The sequence below is a fragment of the Rhinopithecus bieti genome, unplaced genomic scaffold, assembly GCF_001698545.2.
Source record: "Rhinopithecus bieti isolate Rb0 unplaced genomic scaffold, ASM169854v2 scaffold_50517, whole genome shotgun sequence".
NCBI lineage: Eukaryota > Metazoa > Chordata > Mammalia > Primates > Cercopithecidae > Rhinopithecus > Rhinopithecus bieti.
The window spans coordinates 387,991-409,440 of NW_016819943.1; the positions used below are offsets into that span (position 1 = coordinate 387,991).

Sequence of the window (21,450 nt, forward strand, 5' to 3'; positions counted from 1 at the left end):
AAAAAAAAAAAAAAAAAAAAAAAAACGAAGCCTAGAAGAGCCTTGCAGGGGGTTCCCAGCACCCCGGGGCTCCTGCTCTGCCTGCATGGCCTTCCTCTGTGCCTAGTCCTCTTTTACGCCTCATTTAGAGACAGCAAACAGTGCTAAAGTTAAAATTACCCCCTGGGAAATTTTAGCCTGTGCAATGACTTTCCTGGAAGGTGTGACTTTCCTGGATGGTGTTGCAAAGTCACAGCCCAGGAACTGTTTCTGGAAATGCAGCACTTCTCAGCATGTGCAGCCCTGAGCCTCCAGCAGTCTGGACACCAGCCGTTCTTTGTTTTAAAGACCCCGGTGCCCTTCTTATCCTGAACCCGAGGGCCAGAGGCAGCCCCTCTCCCCTTGCCCTGTACCTTCCCCAGGAGTATTGCTACCCGAGTGAGCTCAAGTGCCAAGCAATCGGACAAAGGTGCCTCTCTCCCTGCAAGGCCCAGCTTGGCAAGGCCCAGCTTGGCAATTCACATCTCTGGTTCCTCAACACCTTTCTTCAATGGAGAGGTCCATTTTCTGCAATGCACACACACCTCAACACAGTGGTGGGGGCTCTCATTATGTCATTATGTTTCCAGCCAACCTCCTCTGCAAGGAGACTTGGGGACTATGAGGCTGAGCCGAGCAGGGTTCCTTTCCTTCAACCACTTATGAGCTTGTGGGGAAGGCAGGCACAGCAACCATGACATGACGCAGAGTGAGCTGCTGATTCTAAGCTGGGCTTGGTGGGGAGCACTCTGCAGAGATTCTGTAAAAATGATCCTGCTGGAAGTCACCCAGAACTTTCTACAGACCTAGAAATTATAATGGGAGGCAGGAGAAGAGGCTTTTGTTTCACAATCTGAACTAACCCCTACCATGTTTTTTTTGTTTGTTTTTTCTGTTTGACTCTTGGCTATAAGCACAAATTCATGTCCATTCTGCTGATCCAAAAAGCCCTGAAGGGAAGGCTACTCTGAGCCTGAGATGTCACATATATATATATATATACACACACACACACACATATATATACACACACACGTATATATATATACACGCACGCACACACACACATACACATATATATATATGCTCTTCCATTTAAAATATATATATATATTTTTTTCTTTTTTTTTGAGACAGGGTCTTGCTCTGTCACCCAGAGCAAGTGCAATGGTGCAATTGTGGCTCACTGCAACCTCCACCTCCTATGTTCAAGCAATCCTCCCACCTCAGCCTCTCAAGTAGCTGGGACTACAGGTGTGCACCACTACATCTGGCTAGTATTTGTATTTTTTGTAGAGACAGGGTTTCATCATGTTGCCCAAGCTGGTCTCCATCTCCTAGGCTCAAGCAAGCCGTCCACCTCGGCCTCTGAAAGTGCTGGGATTACAGGTGTGAGACACTGTGTCTGTGAGACCCCATAATTTTTTTTTTTTCTTTGAGACAGAGTCTCACTCTGTCGCCCAGGCTGGAATGCAGTGGCTCAATCTTGGCTCATGGAAACCACTGCCACTTGGGTTCAAGCAATTCTCCTGCCTCAGCCTCCCGAGTAGCTGGGATTACAGGCGCCTGCCACTGCGCCTGGCTAATTTTTGTATTTTTAGTAGAGATGGGGTTTTACCATGTTGGCCAGGCTGGTCTTGAACTCCTGACCTCGTGATCCACCCGCCTTGGCCTCCCAAAGTGCTGGGATTACAGGCGTGAGCCACCGCGCCCGGCCGAGATGTCATCATTTAACAAGCCTTCTTAAATAAGGCAATGCTGCTCTTGGTTTTGTTCAAAATCAGGCTTCCTGTGTTGTGCTCTAGTTACCTGCTAAAGGGTGGAGACGTTCACTCCAGGGAAAAGGGAGAGTGGCCACGGCAGAAATCCACACGTCCGAGGGCATCACTGGGGGCCACCAGTAACCACTACGGGGATCGTGTCCCAGCTAACTTGGGCCTTCACGGTTCCCTTCTCTGTTTCAAAATGACCTAACAACTCTTTTCAGGAAGGCGGCCGCTGTGGAATGAGGAACGAAGTCTGGCAGCCTGGGCCGTTAGGAACTAAGGGCAGCCCCCTTCTTGGTCAGAAGTGTGGCTGGTGCTAACCTCCCGATCCGAGCCTGGACACCTCATGGGGGGACGCAGGCACTTGCTTTCCCTCTGTCTCCTTGGGCACCTTTTCACCGTGGCCTTCATGTGCTGAGCGTCTTCCATTTGCTCCCCAATTCATTCGCTTCCCTGCCCCCTGCTTTCTCACTTGGTTTGGCCAATGGGAGCCGCAGCCAGATGAGAGGAAGGTTGGGGGGTGGGGGTGGGGAACTATTGCCCTGCCCTCATCCTGTAAGGTCTCCATGGTCAGCTCCACGAGAGGCCACAGCGCCTGCTGGGGAGCCCCCTCTGGGTTCCAGCACCTGCTTCTTGCCTGTGATCTTCCTAGAGTGGTAACTGCTGCGAGTTCCGGGGGCTGTACTGCCTCTTATTGGTATCCTGATGCCCTGTCCCTACATTCTCCCTAAGTTCTCGCATTTAATGAGACATCTGCCTCCTGCCGGGACTTTGGACCATGCACATGAAAAACACACATGACACCTTGTTCACGTTTTGCCTTTTACAATTGCTGAAAAGGCACCACCTTTGGCGATGTGCTGGGGGGTGTGAGTGAGAGCAGCTCCCCTGCTTGCCACCGTTTCTCTGCATCCCCAGTCCCAGACCCATGGAAGGCCCTCCCTGACCATCCCTCCTCCTGGCTCCAATTCTTGTCTGTCATCCTGACCCAAGGCAGCAAATCCATCGAACCACTAATTGCTGCTCCAATTGCCAGGCCCTGCACAGTCTGGGGATGGCACAGCCGTGAGCAGACCTGTCCTGACTATGGGCGCACGGCTGGGCGGGTATGGGCTTGACCTGCTGCAGGTGGGAACCCCCAGGCCTGTCCCTGCAGGTCCCCCCTGCTCCTGCTGGCCTGTGGATGTCAGTACACTGTCCACCTGGAAGCCCCTCCTGGCTTTGACTGGGTGGAGATTGGTAGGTCACACCCAGGCATGGTCGCCCTTCAAACGGACCCATCCCCCCACCGGCCACTCTGCCCTGTCCCTTTGGCCATCACACCCTGATGCAGGACCTTTCTGGGTCCAGGCTCAGAATGCAAAACCATGGGTGGGCTACTCCTCTTTGCACTGCACACACTGAGGCTAAACCATGCTCCTCACCACCCACATGTCTAGACCAAGCTCCCCGCCCCTCCCCTGTCTGGGCCGGCTCTGTAGCTTCTCTCATCCCTGTCTTGGGCTCTGATCCTTTCTCTTCCTGTTCTAGAATGTGCTTTGAATGTAAGTTCTCTGTTATCCATGTCAAAGCTTAGGGCCAAGAGCAAAGCCTCATGAGGACACCTTCCCGGACATTTTCTCCAGGGACACCTGCCTTTGCCTGGTTGGTGCCCCGCCTTCGCCGTCTCCTGTATGCGCTGCCTGCGGGCACAGGGTGCTTCCTGTGGGCCCACTGCGCAAAGCAGGTTTTCCCTCAGGTGGGGTCTGCCCCTGTGGATCTGCTTTCTGTAGACCTGCTGTGCTCTTCCTGGCTGCTTTCCCCTCAGAGGAGGAGAGGTGGAGGGAGGCTCCCTCCCCAGCACACTTATCAGCGGCCATTTTCAGTTTGCTACCAGTCCACCATCCGTGAGGCTTGGCTTCTACCCTGCATTCTCTCCCTTCCTGGGAACCCAGGCAGCCAGCAGCCTTGGTTTGCCAGACCCTGGCTCCCTGGCCTCTGGGAGCAGGCCAGGCACACGCGGTGGCCTCGCCAGGTCCACAGGGACTGCTTTAAATTGCTCTGTTCCTAGTACACCGCATATGTCATCAAGTCTAAGATGTTCACCTTTCAGATTTCACATCTCCAGAGTCACGTATGTCTATAATCAAGGATGTAACATAGTCTGTGGTTCAGCTTCTTAGCGGTGCATAAAATAACATGTCTTACTTGGTTTTAGCATTGATGCGTCTTAAATTCCTGAATCTCACATGCTCACTCAAACACGCGTTCTTCAGATACCCTCCAGCCGAGAATCCTTTTCTGGAATCACACATGAGGCATTCGACTTTGACTTTCTTTGGTATTTTCATATTCCTTTTCCATGCTCTTAATGGCTTGTCATCTATTAGCTGTACCTTTTTTGACAGTCTGACACTTTTCACGACTGGTTTAACTGAATCGAGTTCATAGATCTTGTATCGTGTCAAATTATTTTTGCTATTCTGTTCACTTTGGTTTTTGAACCTACTCATGTTACTTTATAGAAGGCCCGGCTGCTGCTGCTCAGATAGTTCTGGTTCAACAATGTTTGAAAGAGATTGCTTAACATGGGGCTTTGTAGAAACAAGGGAATTTATTGAAAAGAATTTAGGATACCGTTTTGCTAAACTCTCTATAAATTTACTAACTAACTTAAGATACACACACAAACACACACATATACCCCCAGGCACAGGCTTATACATGTGTACAATGCATATACACACAAAAAACACACTTGGAAAGAGAGAGAGAGCCCAAATGGACAGCCCTGAATCGCAGATCAGTGAAAGAGGTGTATGTGTCCTCACTAGGACTTGGAGTTAGCCACCTAGGTACGAGCCCTCGGGAACAGGTCTGAATCCTAACCCTGCTCCCTGATGTCTGAATCTGTCCCAGTCCGGGTCATCCTGCCTCATCTGCTCTCCCGATTCCACTTACCGGTAATCCTGAAGACCTTCAGGCACCCTCCCACCCACCCAAATCAATCCCAATCCCAGTACGTATCTGACTTGGAGGCAGGAAGGCCACTGCTTGGCCCAGCCATGCTCAGGCCAGATGCTGCCCGCTCACCAACCAGGGTGGGATTTTCAACCTCCATCCTACTTGCCTATGGGTCTCATTTCCCACAGGCGATGGGTCCCCTTCCCTCCAGAAAGAAGGCAGCTGGCAGCCCCCAGAGGAGCGGTGAGATCCTTGACTTCCAACTCCAAGGATGGCGACTTTTCAACTGATTTTAAAATGACCTGAACGTTGCCGGGTGTGGGTGGCTCACACCTGTAATCCCAGCACTTTGGAAGGCTGAGGCGAGCAGATCACTTGAGATCAGGAGTTTGAGACCAACCTGGTCAACATGGTGAAATCCCGTCTCTACTAAAATGACAAAAATTAGCTGGGTGTGGTGGCAGACAACTGTAATCCCAGCTGCTTGGGAGGCTGAGGCCAGAGAATCTCTTGAACTTAGGTGGTGGAGGCTGCAGTAAACCGAGACCGTGCCACTGCACTCCAGCCTGGGCGACAGAGTGAGACTCCATCTCAAATAAAATAAAATAAAATAATCTGAAAATCACTGACATGGTGGCTGTTAGGAGGACACGGTGAATCACAGGCACTTAGCAGTTGCCAGGGGCACTATGCTCCTCCAGACCAGGGAGGCCTCACCCAGAGGGGGTGCCTCTCCTGTGCCTACCCACAGCCTGATCCCTTGCTCCTGTTTAGCTGCCCCTGAGGGCAGGGCCTGGCAGGAGGGTAAAGGGTGAGGTAGGGGTGGGGCTGGCTGCTCAAGGACCACCTGGTATTGCAGGCTAGAGCCACAGGGCTTACAGAAAGGGGATCTGCCCCAGGGCATTTGAATAGCCGAGCACAACTACCCCCAAGGTCCTCTGCTATCAGCAACAGATACAAACCAGGTAGATCATTTACTGAGTTTTGATAAAAAACAACTATAACAAATAAAAAAATAAAAATAAAAGCAAAGCAATTGCTGGAATTGATTTTTTCCTGTGTTTTTTCAAAAAAAGTTCTTCGTGAAGGAAAAAATAAAAATAACTTCCCCACCAAACACACACACAAAATCTAGAAAAACACATTCTAAACTGTGGAAAATAGCTATCTTGGGGTTGTGGGATTACAGGTGATTTCTTTCTTTCTCTCTCTTTCTTTCTTTCTCTCTTTCTCTCTTCTTTTCTTTCTTCTTTTTTTTTTTTTTTTGAGATAGCGGGTCCCACTCTGTCGCCCCAGGCTGGAGTGCAGTGGTGTGATCTTAGGCTCAGCAGGTTCAAGCGATTCTCCTGCCTCACCCCTCCCTAGTAGCTGAAATTTTAGGTGCGCACCACCAAGCCCAGGTAATTTTTGTGTTTTTAGTAGAGACGGGCCTTCACCATGTTGGCCAGACTGGTCTCAAACTCCTGACTTCAAGTGATCAGCCCACCTCAGCCTCCCAAAGTGCTGGGATTACTGGCATGAGCCATTGCACCCAGACAAATTTCTGATTTAAAAAAAATCATATTTCTAATTTTGCCATAATATAAATATACTACTTGTATAAAAATACTTTTATTTTATTTTATTTTATTTATTTTGAGACTGAGTTGCCCAGGCTGGAGTGCAGTGGCGTGATCTCGGCTCACTGCAACCTCCGCCTCCCAGGTTCAAGTGATTCTCCTATCTCAGCCTCCCGAGTAGCAGGGATTACAGGCACCCGCCACCACGCCCGTCTAATTTTTGTATTCTTCTTTTTTTTAGTAGAGATGGGGTTTCATCATGTTGGCCAGGCTAGTCTCAAACTCCTGACCTCAGGTGATCCACCTGCCTTGGCCTCCCAAAGTGCTAGGATTACAGGTGTGAGCCACCGTGCCTGGCCCAAAAATACTTTTAAAATAAAAGTTTTTTTTAAAATGGAAAGAAAAACAGATCTTAGGAACGATCCTCTGTGTGCCTTTGGCAGAAGGGTCCTTAGCAGCTGCTGGTTGCAGGATGTGAGGTTGTGGGCGTGAGGGCTACACACCCCGGGTAGGAGCCTAGGGTTTTTCGTGGATCACAGTCACTCCCTCTGCCTCACTGGTCTCCGCTGCAGGTGGCCTCTGTGGTTGGGTGACATTCTAGTTGGTTAACACGTGGGTTTGTTTGGGTGCTCTGTCCTCAGGCATCCGAAGGCGTCCCCATGAGGTTCTTTACCAAACTGGACCAGCTCATCGAGTTTTACAAGAAGGAAAACATGGGGCTGGTGACCCATCTGCAATACCCTGTGCCGCTGGAGGAAGAGGACACAGGCGACGACCCTGAGGAGGACACAGGTAGGGAGGGAGGGACAGGACGGCAGGAGGTACTTTTGGGAACTTGCCCTGCACCCACCTTGAGTGCTTGTAGATTAGGTGAGTCCTATTATCAGAGGGAGAGTGTTGGCAGGGGGTTAAGGATAAGTTAGGAACACAGGCTCTGGGGTCAGGCAGACGTGGGTTAAAATGCCTCCTCCCCAGCTTATTAGCTGTGTGACCTTGGGGAAATTACCTGACCTCTCTGAATCACAGACTTCTCTTTAAAGAAACAGTAAAAATAAGGCTGGGCTTGCTGGCTCAGGCCCGTAACCCCAGAACTTTGGGAGGCCAAGGTGGGAGGATCGCTTGAGGCCAGGAGTTTGAGACCCTCCTGGGCAACAAAGGCAACCCTCTCTCTGCGAAAAGCTTTTTAAAAATTTTATTCAGGCATGGTGGCTCAGGCCTGTAGTCCTAGCTACTCAGGAGGCGGAAGCAGGAGGAGTCCTTGAGTCCAGGAGTTCAAGGTTGCAGTGAGCTGTGATGGCACCACTGCACTCTAGCCTGGGTGACAGAAAGAGACCTTGTCTGAGAAGAAAAAAAAAAAGAGAGAGAGAGAGAAAGAGAGAGAGTAAAAGGATTCCACTTCCTCTGCTTCACTTGACAGGCCTTTAAAAAGACAGAGAGAGAGAGAATAGCAATAGTACCTGCCTCTCACGGTATCCCAAGGATCAAATGAGTGGAGAAATGTAGCACCCAGAGCCTGGCACATGTTAATAGTAAGCACTCCATAAATGCAGCTACGGTCATTAGTATCATTACAATCCACTGAATTTCACTGTGAGGAGAGTGAAGGAGGAGACCCTTGCACTTAACTGGGAGGATGAGGAAGGTGTTTCTTTATGTCATCATTAAAAGGGGGTGGGGGGAATATAACCCCTAAAAATATGTTGAAAAAAATATACAGTCCCAGCTGGGTGTGGTTGCTCATGCTTGTAATCCCAACACTTTGGGAGACTGAGGTGGGTGGATCACGAGGTCAGGAGATCAAGACTATCCTGGCCAACGTGGTGAAACCCTGTCTCTACTAAAAATACAAAAATTAGCCAGGTGTGGTGTTACATGCCTGTAGTTCCAGCAGCTTGGGAGGCTGAGGCAGGAGAATCGCTTGAACCCAGGAGGTGGAGGTTGCAGTGAGCCAAGATCGCAGCACTGCACTCCAGCCTGGCAACAGGGAGACTCCATCTCAAAAAAAAAAAAAATTATACAGTCCCTAAAACATATGTGAGACTTAGGGTGCCCTTTACACCACAGGGACAAAGACCAATAGAGCAAGAGTCAGATGGAGAAAGTCTTGCAGAGAAGGAGTTTACCTGGGGATGCCCCACTTTTCCCCTCAAAGATTTACTGAGAATATACCTAAGGGAATAGAAATCATTTTGTTATAAAGACACATCTGCGTATGTTCATTGCAGCACATTTGCACTAGCAAAGACATGGAATCAGCCTAAATGCCCATCAGTGGTAGACTGGATAAAGAAAATGGGGTACATATACACCAAGGAATACTATGCAGCCAGTAAAAAGAATGAGATCATGTCCTTTGCAGGAACATGGATAGAGCTGGAGGTCATTATCCTTAGCAAACAAACACAAGAACAGAAAACCAAACACCACATGTTCTCACTTAAGTAGGAGATAAATGATGAAAACACATGGACACAAAGAAGGGAACAGCACACACTGGAGCCTACCTGAGGGTGGTGGGGTGGGAGGAAGGATAGGATCAGAAATAACTATTGGGTACTAGGCTTAATACCAGGATGATGAAATAATCTGTACAACAAACCCCATGACGTAAGTTTACCTATGTAATAAACCTGCACAGGTACCCCTGAACTTAAAATACAAGTTAAAAAAAAGAAAAAAAAAAAGGCTTCATTCCTAAAAGAAAACCATGAGATACCTAACCGGGCCCTTCAGTTGCCCAGGGCTCTTCCTGAATTCCAGCAGGTGGAGACTGCCAGGTCCCCCAGGTTCTCCCCCAAGAGAGGAGAGATTCCTCCAGAGATGCTGAGACCCTTGCCTGGCTCCTGCTTGTTCTGGGGGCTTGCTGCAGGCATCCTTTCTCTCCCTCACCTGTGGGCTGGCTTGTGGGCCACCAGGGCCCCCTGCTTCCTCCCACTCTCATGGAAACGCCCTTTTCATGGTTGTGCAGCTCTTCATTTCCAAAAGGACCGCAGCTCCATGGAGGCTGAAAGGGTCCTAGGCAGGCCCTGTCCCTTCTGGCCTCCCTGGTCTGAGTGAGCGCTGCCCTCTGGAATCAGAAAGGTCAGGCTGTGGAAGAGCTAGGGCAGACCTGTCCCATTGTGAGCCCAAGGTCGCTCACCAGCACTGCGCCCTGGCCGCGCCTACCCCAGCTGCCCCCAGGCACCCAGGGCCATGCTGAGAAGCTGTCCTGCAGAAACGTCCTCCACACTAACCACCCTCACTCCCCTCGGGCCACCCACCCCAGCTAGTTGGGCCCCTCTGGGCACGGCTGTCTGGAGGAAGATCCCGACAAGTTTCTGTAAGGGCCGAAAAAAGAACCTCAGTCTCATGACTGCTGGCTTCACTTCCCCAAACGAGGTCGCCCAGTTGTCGGCTTGAACCAGAGCAATGCGACATGAGGCCCCTGCAATCCAAGAGGTCTGCTTGGGCCCAGGGCACTGCCAGACCGTGCAGCTCAAAGCAGACTCCTAGTTGTCTTCAGAACCCCAGAGAGAGGAAGTGAAGGGCCCGTTCTCTAAAGAGGAGGTCCCCCGGGGACCATTGTGGTTGGGCCAGGGGCAGCTGCTATGTGTGGGAAGAGGCTCAGACAGAGCTCTGGACCTGAGGGACTCAGCGACCTTTATCCATTCGTGGTATGTACAGGATGAACCTTCTCCTAAAGGGGATGGGTGGGCTCCCACCTCCCAGGCCAACTTCAAGTCATTGGTTGAATGTCTCTGAGTGAAGGGAACCCCCTTGCTTTGTTTTGTGTGTTTCTGAGGGTCTGGGGAGGAGAGAAGGAAGGGCAGAGGCTGTAGAGAGGGGACCAGGGAGAGCGGGAGAGGGGCAGTGTGGCTAGGCCTGCCTGCCTCCTTACCCCTGGTCCCCTCCTGTGGTTTTGGCCTATTCTGGGAACTGGGCCTCTGCCCAGTCCAGGGCTCAGCCATCATGAGGCACCTGTCTCAGCCCCTGAAAGCCTGAGAGCCAGACCCATCCTGCTCACCTGCCTGCCACTGCTGGCTTAGTCCACCCAAGGTCAGCAGCGCTGCAGGCCTTTCAGGCCCTCCAATGGAGCAGGGCCTTCTGGCCCTGGCAGATGTTTGCTGATGGCCAAGGTGGGGCAGACACTGTGCTAGCCAGGGCCCTGTGGCAAGAGGCTCTCTCTCCAGGAGGGAGTCAGTGAGGGACATGGGGACACAGATGGAGATCGATAACGTGGGTGTCGTGGCCTGGACCCCATGGGGCTGTAGTGAAGGCCAGGTTGCATGCACAATGTCCTCACCAATGGCCTTCCTGCTGTTCTCTCCAGTAGAAAGTGTCGTGTCTCCACCCGAGCTGCCCCCGAGAAACATCCCTCTGTCTGCTGGCTCCTGTGAGGCCAAGGAGGTTCCTCTTTCAAACGAGAATCCCCGAGCGACCGAGACCAGCCGGCCGAGCCTCTCCGAAACGTTGTTCCAGCGACTGCAAAGCATGGACACCAGTGGGTGAGTCCCCACTCAAGTCCAGCCGGGGCTTCATCTGCAGTGAGCCCAGCCAGGGCCGGGCTGGATGGCTTGGGTTTAGATCCTAGTTATGGGCCTGGTGACCAGAGGGAGGTGGGAAAGTCTCTGGAGAGGGGTGCTTGTCAGCTTGCACCTCAGAGGCCTTTGCACCATTGGCTTCAAGAAGGCCAGGGGCGTGGGCCTTAACCGGAAAAGCGCTCCATGGGGGTGGGGGAGCATTTTGTCTCCAGGCACGGCCCGGCATAGTGCAGGCACTCACTGGGTATGTGCCACATTAATTAATAAGTTAGTACCCGGCAATCTCCATACCTTAGTAAATGTAACTTTGTTTTGTTTTTTTGTGAGAAGCGCTCCCCTACCCCCCAAAGAAATCCTAATGACAGGGCTGAAGCCGCATTTCCAACTTGAAGGATCCATCTGAGGCTGCCAGGGCTGCCCTCCTACTCTCTCACTTGGCAAAATATGGAGTAGATGCTGATGGGACACATATGCCACTGGGTTGCTAAGACACTTGGCGTGTTCCTCTTTCCACCTGGACATACCCATTGGTTCTTCCCCGGGCTCCAGGCTGAGTTCTGTGCACGCTCCTTGAATTATTTGTGCTATTTATCAAATAGCTGAATATCCAGTGTTGCCGCTATGTTGATTATCTCAATATATGTGTCTAAATAACAGATGTTTAAAAGTATTCCACATAGGCTGGGCACGGTGGCTCATTCCTGTAATCCCAGCACTTTGGGAGGCCGAGGTGGGCGGATCACCTGAGTCCAGGAGCTCAAGACCAGACTGACCAACATGGCAAAACCCCTTCTCCACTAAAAATACAAACATTAGCTGGGCATGGTGGCGGGCGCCTATAATCCCAGCTATCTGGGGGGCTGAGGCAGGAGAATAGCTTGAACCTGGGAGGCAGAGGTTGCAGTGAACCGAGATAGCACCACTGCACTCCAGCCTGGGCAACAAGAGAAAAACTGTGTCTAAAAAAAAAAAAAAACAATCCACATACAGCCCATTGTTTAATTCCCCAGGGTTTCCATTTCTTCCCAGGTTTGGATGCTGAATGCAGTAAACTGCATGGGGAAGAGTCAGAGACGCGCCATGGTTCCACCTGCTGACCTCTCCTACACCTCCTGCCAACTCCATCTCCTTATCAGCCCCTCCACCCTGGTTATGGGCTTCTGCCTCAGTGGGGCCAGCAGAGGTGTGAAACCGAGCTTCCAGGCAGCCTTCCGGGAGGAGTTAGGGTCAAGGCATGGGCTGAGGGCTCATGGGCAGAGAGGCCTGCTTTTTCTATCTTAGCTTCTCATGGCAGTGGAATCTTCCTAAAACTTCTGTTTGGAGATGGGAATAAGTGAAGGGGCCATGTGCAGAGATCAAGGAAAGCGGCAACCCAGAGCCTCCCTCCATTCTCAGGGTCAAGGAAAACTGGGACTCCACATTGTGTTTTAAAATCAGTCTATTTCGCTTGTCAAGTTGCTTTGCACATAGAGGATTGCCTTTTGATTATTTTTCTTTAAATGACAACTTGCACAGTCTTTCCTGCAAGTTAATTAGCTCTCATCAGTTAGGTCTTAGTTAATAGGTTAATTATCACGTTTCTAAGTAAAATTAGCCTTCTCAAATAAACATAGTTTACATCTTTATGTCAACACTTTTCTACAACAAACTTTTTTTATTTGAGACGGAGTTTCGCTCTTGTCCACCAGGCTGGATTGCAATGGCACAATCTCAGCTCTCCGCAAACTCCGGCTCCCGGATTCGAGTGATTCTCCTGCTTCAGCCTCCCAAGTAGCTGGGATTACAGCCATGCGCCACCACAACCGGCTAATTTTGTATTTTTAGTAGAGATGGGGTTTCTCCATGTTGGTCAGGCTAGTCTCGAACTCCCAACCTGAGGTGATCTGCCCTCCTCGACCTCCCAAAGTGCTGGGATTATAGGCGTGAGCCACTGTGCCCGGCCTACAACAAACATTTTAACAAATAGAACTGCCTGTAATACAGACTCATGGTATCAAAGTTACAAGGCAATAGTCATTAGACCTGTTAAGATACATATTTTAATACAGGGGTCCCCAACCCTGGCCTGTTAGGAACTGGGTGGCAAGCGAGCATTACCACCTGAGCTCCACCTCCTGTCAGATCAGCAGTGGCATTAGATTCTCATACCAGCGTGAACCCGACTGTGAACTGTGCATGTGAGGGATCTAGGCTGCACAACCCTTAGGAGAATCTAACGCCTGATGATCTGAGATGAAGCAGTTTCCTCCCAAAACCATCCCCCCACCATCCGTCTGTGGAATAACTGTCTTCCACAAAACCGGTCCCTTGTGTCAAAAAGGTTGGGGACCACTGTTTTAATACTACAGAAGAAATGTTTGCCCCTTTTAGTAAACAGACTCAGGCAGACACTGGATTTCTATGATGTCAAGACCCAGAATAAGTACAGATGAACTTAAATGTAAATGTTCTCTTCTCAATCTAACAAGTCAAACGGGTAAGCCAGTCCTGTTCAGTATTTTTTTTTTTTTTTTTTTTTTGAGACAGAGTCTCACTCTGTCACTCAAGCTGGAGCACAGTGCAGTGATCTGGGCTCACTGCAACCTCTACCTCCCAGGTTCAAGCAATCCTCCGGCCTCAGCCTCCTGAGTACCTGGGACTACAAATGCATGCCACCACACCCAGCTAATTTTTGCATTTTAGTAGAGACAGGGTTTCACCATGTTGGCCAGGCTGGCGTTGAGCTCCTGACCTCGAGCTCCTGACCTCAGGTGGTCTGCCCACCTCTGCCTCCCAAAGTGCTGGGATTATAGGCATGAACCACCATGCCTGGCAATTCCTGTCCAATCTTAAGAGCAATGGCTTTTCATTCTTTCACAGATCCCACAGGAAAATCCTTGTGGCCTTTAGTTTCAACTTGATTACATATCAAGCCTGGAACAAAAATCTTTAAGGCGGCGGGGTGGGGCGGCTCACACCTGTAATGCTAGCACTTTGGGAGGCCAAGGCGGGTGGATCACCTGAGGTCAGCCTAGCCAACATGGTAAAACCCCCCATCTACTAAAAATACAAACATTAGCTAGGTCCGGTGGTGCACGCCTGTGTTGCCAGCTACCCAGGAGGCTGAGGCAGGAGAATCGCTTGAACTCGGGAGGTGGAGGTTGAGATCTTGCCATTGCACTCCAGCCTCGGTGACAGGGTGAGACTCTGTCTCAAAAAAAAAAAAAAAAAATTAAGGCTTGTAATAATTTTTTTACACACAGGTAATTAACATGCTTAAGCCTCAGTTTTCTGATTTGTGAAACAGGAATAATTAGTAATAATATCTGAGTCATAAAATTGATTTGTGGGTTAGTGGAGAAAATGAGCATAAAGTGCTTAGCACAGTGTCTGGCATGTTGTGTTCAGGAAACACTTGCTATAATTACAATTTCCATCATTATGGGAACAAACACTCAAGCGTTACCCAGAACAAAAGGTGCTGGAAGATAGAATGCAGAGGGCTGATCCGACTTTAGTGGGTGCCCCTCATGGGACTGACCTGGGCTCTCTGCCTGTGCCTCTGCCACCAGGGTTGATCTGCACAGTGAACAAACCCTGCCTTCAACCCCATTCACTCTGTATACTGAAGGGTTGGAGCAGATTCGACATGGCAAAGTCAGCCACTTGCACTACCTCATTCCATATCCCTAGCCCCATCACTAATCAGACTCCCCTAGGGAGCCTGGGATGACTCCAGACCCTCAAAACACAGTGCCTTAGGTAGCCTTTGGCTGTGAGATTGCAGAGTGTGTGTGAGCTAAAGTCATTTGCTATCTCTAGATCCCATCATCCTTCCAGCCCTCAGACCCTATCTTTATAAGTAGATAAGATAGATAAACAGTCCCACGATACACTTTCCAAACCTTTTGGCCTCCTTTTTCTTTTTTTTTTTTTGAGACAGTATCTCGCTCTGTCACTCAGGCTGGAGCGCAATGGCGCCATCTTGCCTCACTGCAACCTCTGCCTTCCAGGTTCAAATGATTCTCCTGTCTCAGCCTCCCAAGTAGCTGAGATTACAGGTGCCCACCATCACACCCGGCTAATTTTTGTATTTTTAGTAGAGGCAGGGTTTCCCCGTGTTGGCCAGGCTAGTCTTGAACTCCTAACCTCAGGTGACCTGCCTGCCTTGGCCTCCCAAAATGCTAGGATTATAGGCGTGAGCCACCGTGCCCAGCCTTGGTCTCCTTTTTAAAGTATAACCATTTCCCAGACCTCCAGCCGGAACCACTTCCTCCCAGTAGCACCCAAAGGAGCTCATTGAGAGGCACCTTTCCTGCTGGGCCACTTTTTCTTGTTCTGAACATGGGAACCTTCGTCCAGGTTTGCAAACGTTCTCCTGAAGAACTGTGTCCCCTTGGAGGTTCTGAGGATGAGGATTTGTTATTGTTGTTGCTGTTCCCACTGGTGATGGGGGCTAAAAGAAACAGGCAAGCATGGTTTGTTTCTTTTTTCTTTTTTTAGGCTTCCAGAGGAGCATCTTAAGGCCATCCAAGATTATTTAAGCACTCAGCTCGCCCTGGACTCTGAATTTGTGAAGACCGGGTCCAGCAGTCTTCCTCACCTGAAGAAACTGACCACACTGCTCTGCAAGGAGCTCTATGGGTAATGGCTGGCCCACGGGGGCGGGCAGGTGGGGGCGGCCAGCAAGCGAGAGAAACAGCTCATGAGAGCGAGCGACCTCTGCCTCTGCCTGGCTGAACAAATGCCTCTGCTGCACTCACAATAATTGAGTGGTGAGCACAGCTTAGAAATCTCTGTGGTTGTTTGGAGGTCTTGTTATCATGGAATTTGAATAGTAGCTTGTGTGTGCTGCAGCTTTTTAAAACGAAAGTTAATTGGAGGCCAGTTGCTCTGGGAAGCGGATGGGGTGGGAGGACATGGCCAGCCCTTTCTCACTTGCACAGGATCTGGCTCTTAAGATTTTTGCTGCTGCTCTTGCTATTTGCCGCAGCCGTTACACCTGACAAGCACAGAAAGGCACTGAAAGGAAGTAAATTAAAGTCAGTCTATTTTCTGCGTGGGTTGTTGTAGCCCAAGATTTCCAGTGATGTCAATTTTTCAAAGTGGGATGATTCACCAAAACTTCAATTTTCTGATATCCAATCCATTGAATGACCAACTGGTAAAGGTTCTGATTTCTTTTAGATTCTTTTGGTTTTACATTTTAAAATTTAATTGATGAGCCGGGCGCGGTGGCTCACGCCTGTAATCCCAGCACTTTGGGAGGCTGAGGCGGGTGGATCATGAGGTCAGGAGATCGAGACCATCCTGGCTAACATGGTAAAATCCCGTCTCTACTAAAAAATACAAAAAATTAGCCGGGCATGGTGGCAGGTGCCTGTAGTCCCAGCTACTTGGGAGGCTGAGGCAGAAGAATGGTGTGAACTCGGGAACCAGAGCTTGCAGTAAGCCGAGATTGTGCCACTGCACTCCAGCTTGGGCGACAGAACAAGACTTCATCTCAGAAAAAAAAAAAAATTAATTGACGAAAGTTAATTACGTTTTAATTGTTAAAAGTGCAAAAGTAAGGCTAATATGCCATCCAAAGAATTGGCAAAGAGTATTTTAAATGCCAAAAGCTTGAAAGAGAAAAAAAAAAAAACATTCCAGAGCATCTGAACAAAGTCACAGGGAGCCAAAACAATCCCGTCACAAATGAAAGGTGAGGCCGGGTGCAGTGGCTCACGCCTGTAATCCCAACACTTTGGGAGGCCGAGGCGGGTGGATCACCTGAGGTCAAGAGTTTGAGACCAGCCTGGCCAACATGGTGAAACCCTGTCTCTAATTTAAAAAAAAAAATTAGCTGGGTGTGGTGGTGCACACCTGTGATGCCAGCTACTCTGGAGTCTGAGGCAGGAGAATCACTTGAATCTGGGAGGCTGAGGTTGCGGTGAGCCAAGATCTCACCACTGCACTCTAGCCTCAGTAACAGAGCAAGTCTCCGTCTCAAAGAAACAAAGAAACAAACACAAAAATGAAAGGTCAACATTTTGGTTGGAAAAATGGAATTTCATACTGGCAACGGTTTTTTAGTCTGCGCTGTTTTGTGTTTCATTACACGTACAGGAGTTTCAAGATTCCTTTGTCGATTTCTCTGGGGCTGTATCAATCTTAGCTTAGTTAGTATGCAGAAAAGAATCTTTTATCATCAGTAATCCAATTCAACTTTCCTTTTAAAGGCTTTTAAAAGCACAGTCAGTACATTTGGTAAATTTAACAAATAATGTCTTTGACAAATTGAGCACTCACCAAATTGGCCAGTTGGGCTTCATTTCAATGAATTGGCTTTCAGCTAATGCAGCTGTAGCTAATTGGACCTGGAGCTATCATTTTCATAGATTTCCATGGAGGAATTTTGTTCCATTTGATGCTGTTTTTATGAATCACTTTATCGCTAGGGGAAAACACACACACACACGGCACTTTCTCTTTGTAAAACACCATTTCACGATGGCTGATAACAAGCTCTTAGTTCTGCTTCGATGGAGATTTTGTTCTTCCCTGCTTCCTTGTGGAGAAAGAGATATATTTTAAGTCTCTCCACGAGGCTTCCCTCAGCCTTCCCCAGACACTTCTGCCCGTTATTAGGTTTCCCTAACACCTCACTGCTCCCTGGACTTCCCAGGAGCCAAGTCACCTCATCACTACGGCGGTGGCAGCTTCCCCAACTCACCTTCTTCTCAGGCACGTGGTGCCCATGGAGAGAACTTCCTTCAGCTTCTAGCCACTCCATGACTCTGTTTAGAATTAAAGACACTGTCATGCTCTAAATTTCCCTTGCGCACTTGTCTTTGCTTTCGTCGGTAAAGCGACAGTCAGGCTTGGAGACTTGATCAGCCTTGGAATTTTAGGAAATCGTAGAAAGGAACAAAATGATGCTTCCCATTTCTCCTGCCAGAATCCCTGCAGATTCTCATCCCCGAAATTGTAAACCTGTAATTTTCAAACCGCTTTGATTGGAATAGGTCTTCATTCATTTGTTCACTGAACAAACATGTATTGGAGGCCTCCTCTGAGCCCTGTTCTGGGTGCTGGGAGGTAGCAACAGATACAATGTACGAGGCTCTTGCTCTTTTAGGCCTTTTTGGATCTAACGTCTCAGCGTCTCAGTCAGGAGCACAACAGTAGATTAAGGATCCATATGAACAAGATTTTTTTTTTTTTTTTTTGAGGCAGGATCTTGCTCTGTCACCCAGGCTGGAGTGCCGTGGTGAGATCTCAGCTCACAGCAGCCTCAACTTCCTGGGCTCAAGTGAGCCTCCCACCTCTCAGCCCCTACCCTGAATCCTCCCACTCACTTGCTTCCCCGACCCCATCTGAGAAGCTGGGACTACAGGTGTGTGCCACCATACCCAACTAATTGTTGTGTTTTTTGTAGAGATGGGGTTTTGCCTTGTTGCCCCGGCTGGTCTCCAATTCCTAGACTCAAGTAATCTGCCTTCCTCAGCCTCCCAAAGTGCTGCGATTACAGGCATGAGCCACCATGCCCAGTTCAAACAATAATTTTAGTAAACGTCATGATAAGATAAAACAGGATGATGTGAGGAAGAGACATTGGGTGGGAGAGTGCCAGCTTCCTTTAGAGGTGAAGGAGGTGACAGAACTGGGATCTTGGTGATAAGAGGGAGCTAGCCACCCAGTGATTTGGCAGAGGGACATTAAGTACAAAGTACAAAGGTCCTGAGGCAGGAATGAAGACAGCCTGCTCAAGGAACAGGAAGTCCGTGTGGCAAGTCAGTGTTAGGAACTTACCTACCACAAGAGGTTGGGGAGAAGCTGGTGTAACATGGCCAGAGTCATCAAGTAAAAGCACAGGCTGCCCAGAGAGGTGGAATTTTAGGTGAACAGCAACTTCTTTAGTGTAAGTATATACCATGTAATATTGGGATATACTCATGCTAATAGATTATTCATTGTTTATCTGAAATTCAAATTTCACTGGATGTCCTGTGTTTTACCTGGTCACCGTAGGCAGGAGCCACATCACGCAAGGCCTTATGAGGCCCTGTAGAGTTTGTGCAGGGCTGTGCCAAGATCTGATTTCGAGTGGTGGAGGATGAATCCTAGGAGGCCCTGCCCAAAACAGGACCAGCTGGGAGTGGCTGTGGTTGTCCAAGTAAGACGGGATGGCAGTCCATGAGGAAGGTGGCTAGCAGGGGCAGGGGTCTGTGTCTGTTTTGCTTCCTGCTGAGTCCCACATTATACACAGGCTCTGGCACATGTAGCTCAACAGATATTAGGCAAATGACCCAATGGCTAGGGGCTGATATTAGGTAAATGACCCAATGGCTAGGGGCATGCAGATGCTGAGAACTGGTATGACCTGGGATATGCGTGCATGGCAGAGGTGTCAGACTTGCCACCTGATTGGATGTGGGGTGAAGAGAAGATGAATCTAGAGTGACCCCTGGGTTCCCAGTGTGAGTGGCTGAGTGGATGCTGATGCCAGTTCCTGGGATGGGGAAAGTCAAGAAGGAGGAGGAAGGAGAGGGTGGTGGGAGGAGAGTTCTGGGCTACATTTGACTTGAGGGGCCATGAGGCATCCGAGTGGAGTCACCAACCATGGAGCTAGTGCTAAGAAGCTAGGATGTGGGGGATGCATTTGGGAAATCATGGGGGATCCTTTTGGGGAATCATGGGAGATGCATTTGGGGAATCACTGAAAGCTGGGGGTAAGGTCACTGCAGGTGAGAGTATGGACAAAGGAGAATAGAGCCAGGCTCAAGATTTAGAGGAGGGACGGAGAAGGAGGAGCTGGGAGGTGGTTGAGAATGGCATCAATGATGTCCAGGTCTATTTGCTTGGACCTAAGCGTGAATGAGAAGGACGTTGAGCACTGAGGAGTGAGGAGAAGTGCCGAAGCCTCCTCTGCAGAAATGTCGTGATGATGTCCCCGTGCGGGTCTGGTGTAAAAATCTCTTTGCAGTACAAAGCATCAGGCAAGATTTTTAACCCCAGGTTAGGTTTCCTAGAGCCGGACAGAAACTTTTCCAGAGAGAGAGAATAAGGAACCGGAGACTGGAAATATTTGGTAACTCCTGAAATGGAGACATGGAAAGGATTGCAAGTGGAATTTTAAAATAAAAGATCAACGGTCTGAATATCAATACAATATCTATTACATGAGACAGGGATAAGATTTTTAATAAACCAAAACCAAAAATACTTCATTACCATTATAACTGTTTCATTGGAGGCCATAAAATAAGCCCGTAGTTTTCCAATCAAATTTCAAAAATTAGATCACAAAACAGAGTAGTGTCAGAAACATGTATATCAAAAGCATAAAAGGACTAAACAAGCCGAGATGAGGAATATGTGGTAAAAATTGACAGTCCTTGGAGACAGAACTCAGAGGTGCTACCTGTAGCTAGTAGGATAGGTTCTTGAAGAAGTAGGAAAAAAATTGCCAATTAATGTATACAATAAAAAAAAAAAATGTCCAGGCTTACAAAAGAGCTAAGTCTAGGTTTGAGAAGCTCCATAATCATCCAAATAACACAGCAATCAAACAGCAACACTTAAATGTCTTCTTTTTTTTTTTTTTTCCTTTTAAACAGACAGCATCTCACTCTGTCACTCAGGCTGGAGTGCAGTAGTGAGATCATAGCTTATCCATCCTTGAACTCCTAGGCTCAAGCAATCCTCCTGCCTTTGACTCCCAAGTATGTGGCATTACAGGCATGCACCACCATGCCCAGCTAAATAAAAACAATTTTTTCTTCTTAGAGATGGGATCTCACTATACTGCTCAAGCTGGTCTCAAACTTCTGGGCTTAAGCCTTGGCTTCCCAGAGCTCTGGAATTACACTTGTGAGCCACTGTGCTGAGCCTAAATCTCTTAAAATGACAAGGAAAGATAAATTCAACAAATAGATTGTTACAACAGTACCATAGCTTTAAAATGGTTGATATTTAATATTATTCAAACTCCTTGACAGTATAATAACGATTCTGAAACCGTGTGTCCAAGGAAAAGGCTACTGACCTGGAGAAGCTCAGCCTAGCTGTCATTCAAGAGCACAAGGAGTCTTTTTCAGAAAATTCCTAAAAATGTACCACTCAAATGCCTTACTCAAAAGGAATCCAAAAATTGTTTTCCAGAAATTTTATAGTCCTGGTGATCTTAAAAACAAGAAGCCTGAAGCTTACTGAGCAGCAAAATATGAATATACTTAAAGCAGAAAATGTTCATTCTATACTCCCATAACACACTGTGATGAAAATAGAAATAAGTCACAAAACTAGCCACAACCACCCAGTTACCTGTACATTTGTGAAACACCTTCTAAATTACAGCTAATTAAGAAAGAAACTGACACAATAATACATGGGGTAGGTGTGTAGGTGCAGAGTGACGTAGTCAAACCACTGGATATCAGAACACTGTGTGATGCAGCCAAAGCACTACTTAGAGAAAAAACCATAGCTTTAGGCCGGGCGTGGTGGCTCAAGCCTGTAATCCCAGCACTTTGGGAGGCCGAGGCGGGCGGATCACGAGGTCAGGAGATCGAGACCATCCTGGCTAACACGGTGAAACCCCGTCTCTACTAAAAATACAAAAACTAGCCGGGCGAGGTGGCGCGTGCCTGTAGTCCCAGCTACTCGGGAGGCTGAGGCAGG

The 21,450-nt window shown here is 48.7% G+C and overlaps 1 protein-coding gene across 1 annotated transcript in view; it reads left to right on the top strand.

Moving 5' to 3' along the window:
• INPP5D (inositol polyphosphate-5-phosphatase D) overlaps positions 1 to 21,450 on the top strand; it is a 154,528-nt gene that overhangs the window by 57,896 nt on the left and 75,182 nt on the right. The window contains 3 exon segments of the mRNA XM_017859368.1: positions 6,928 to 7,078; positions 10,599 to 10,770; positions 15,289 to 15,429. Coding sequence (XP_017714857.1) covers positions 6,928 to 7,078; positions 10,599 to 10,770; positions 15,289 to 15,429 — 464 coding nt within the window.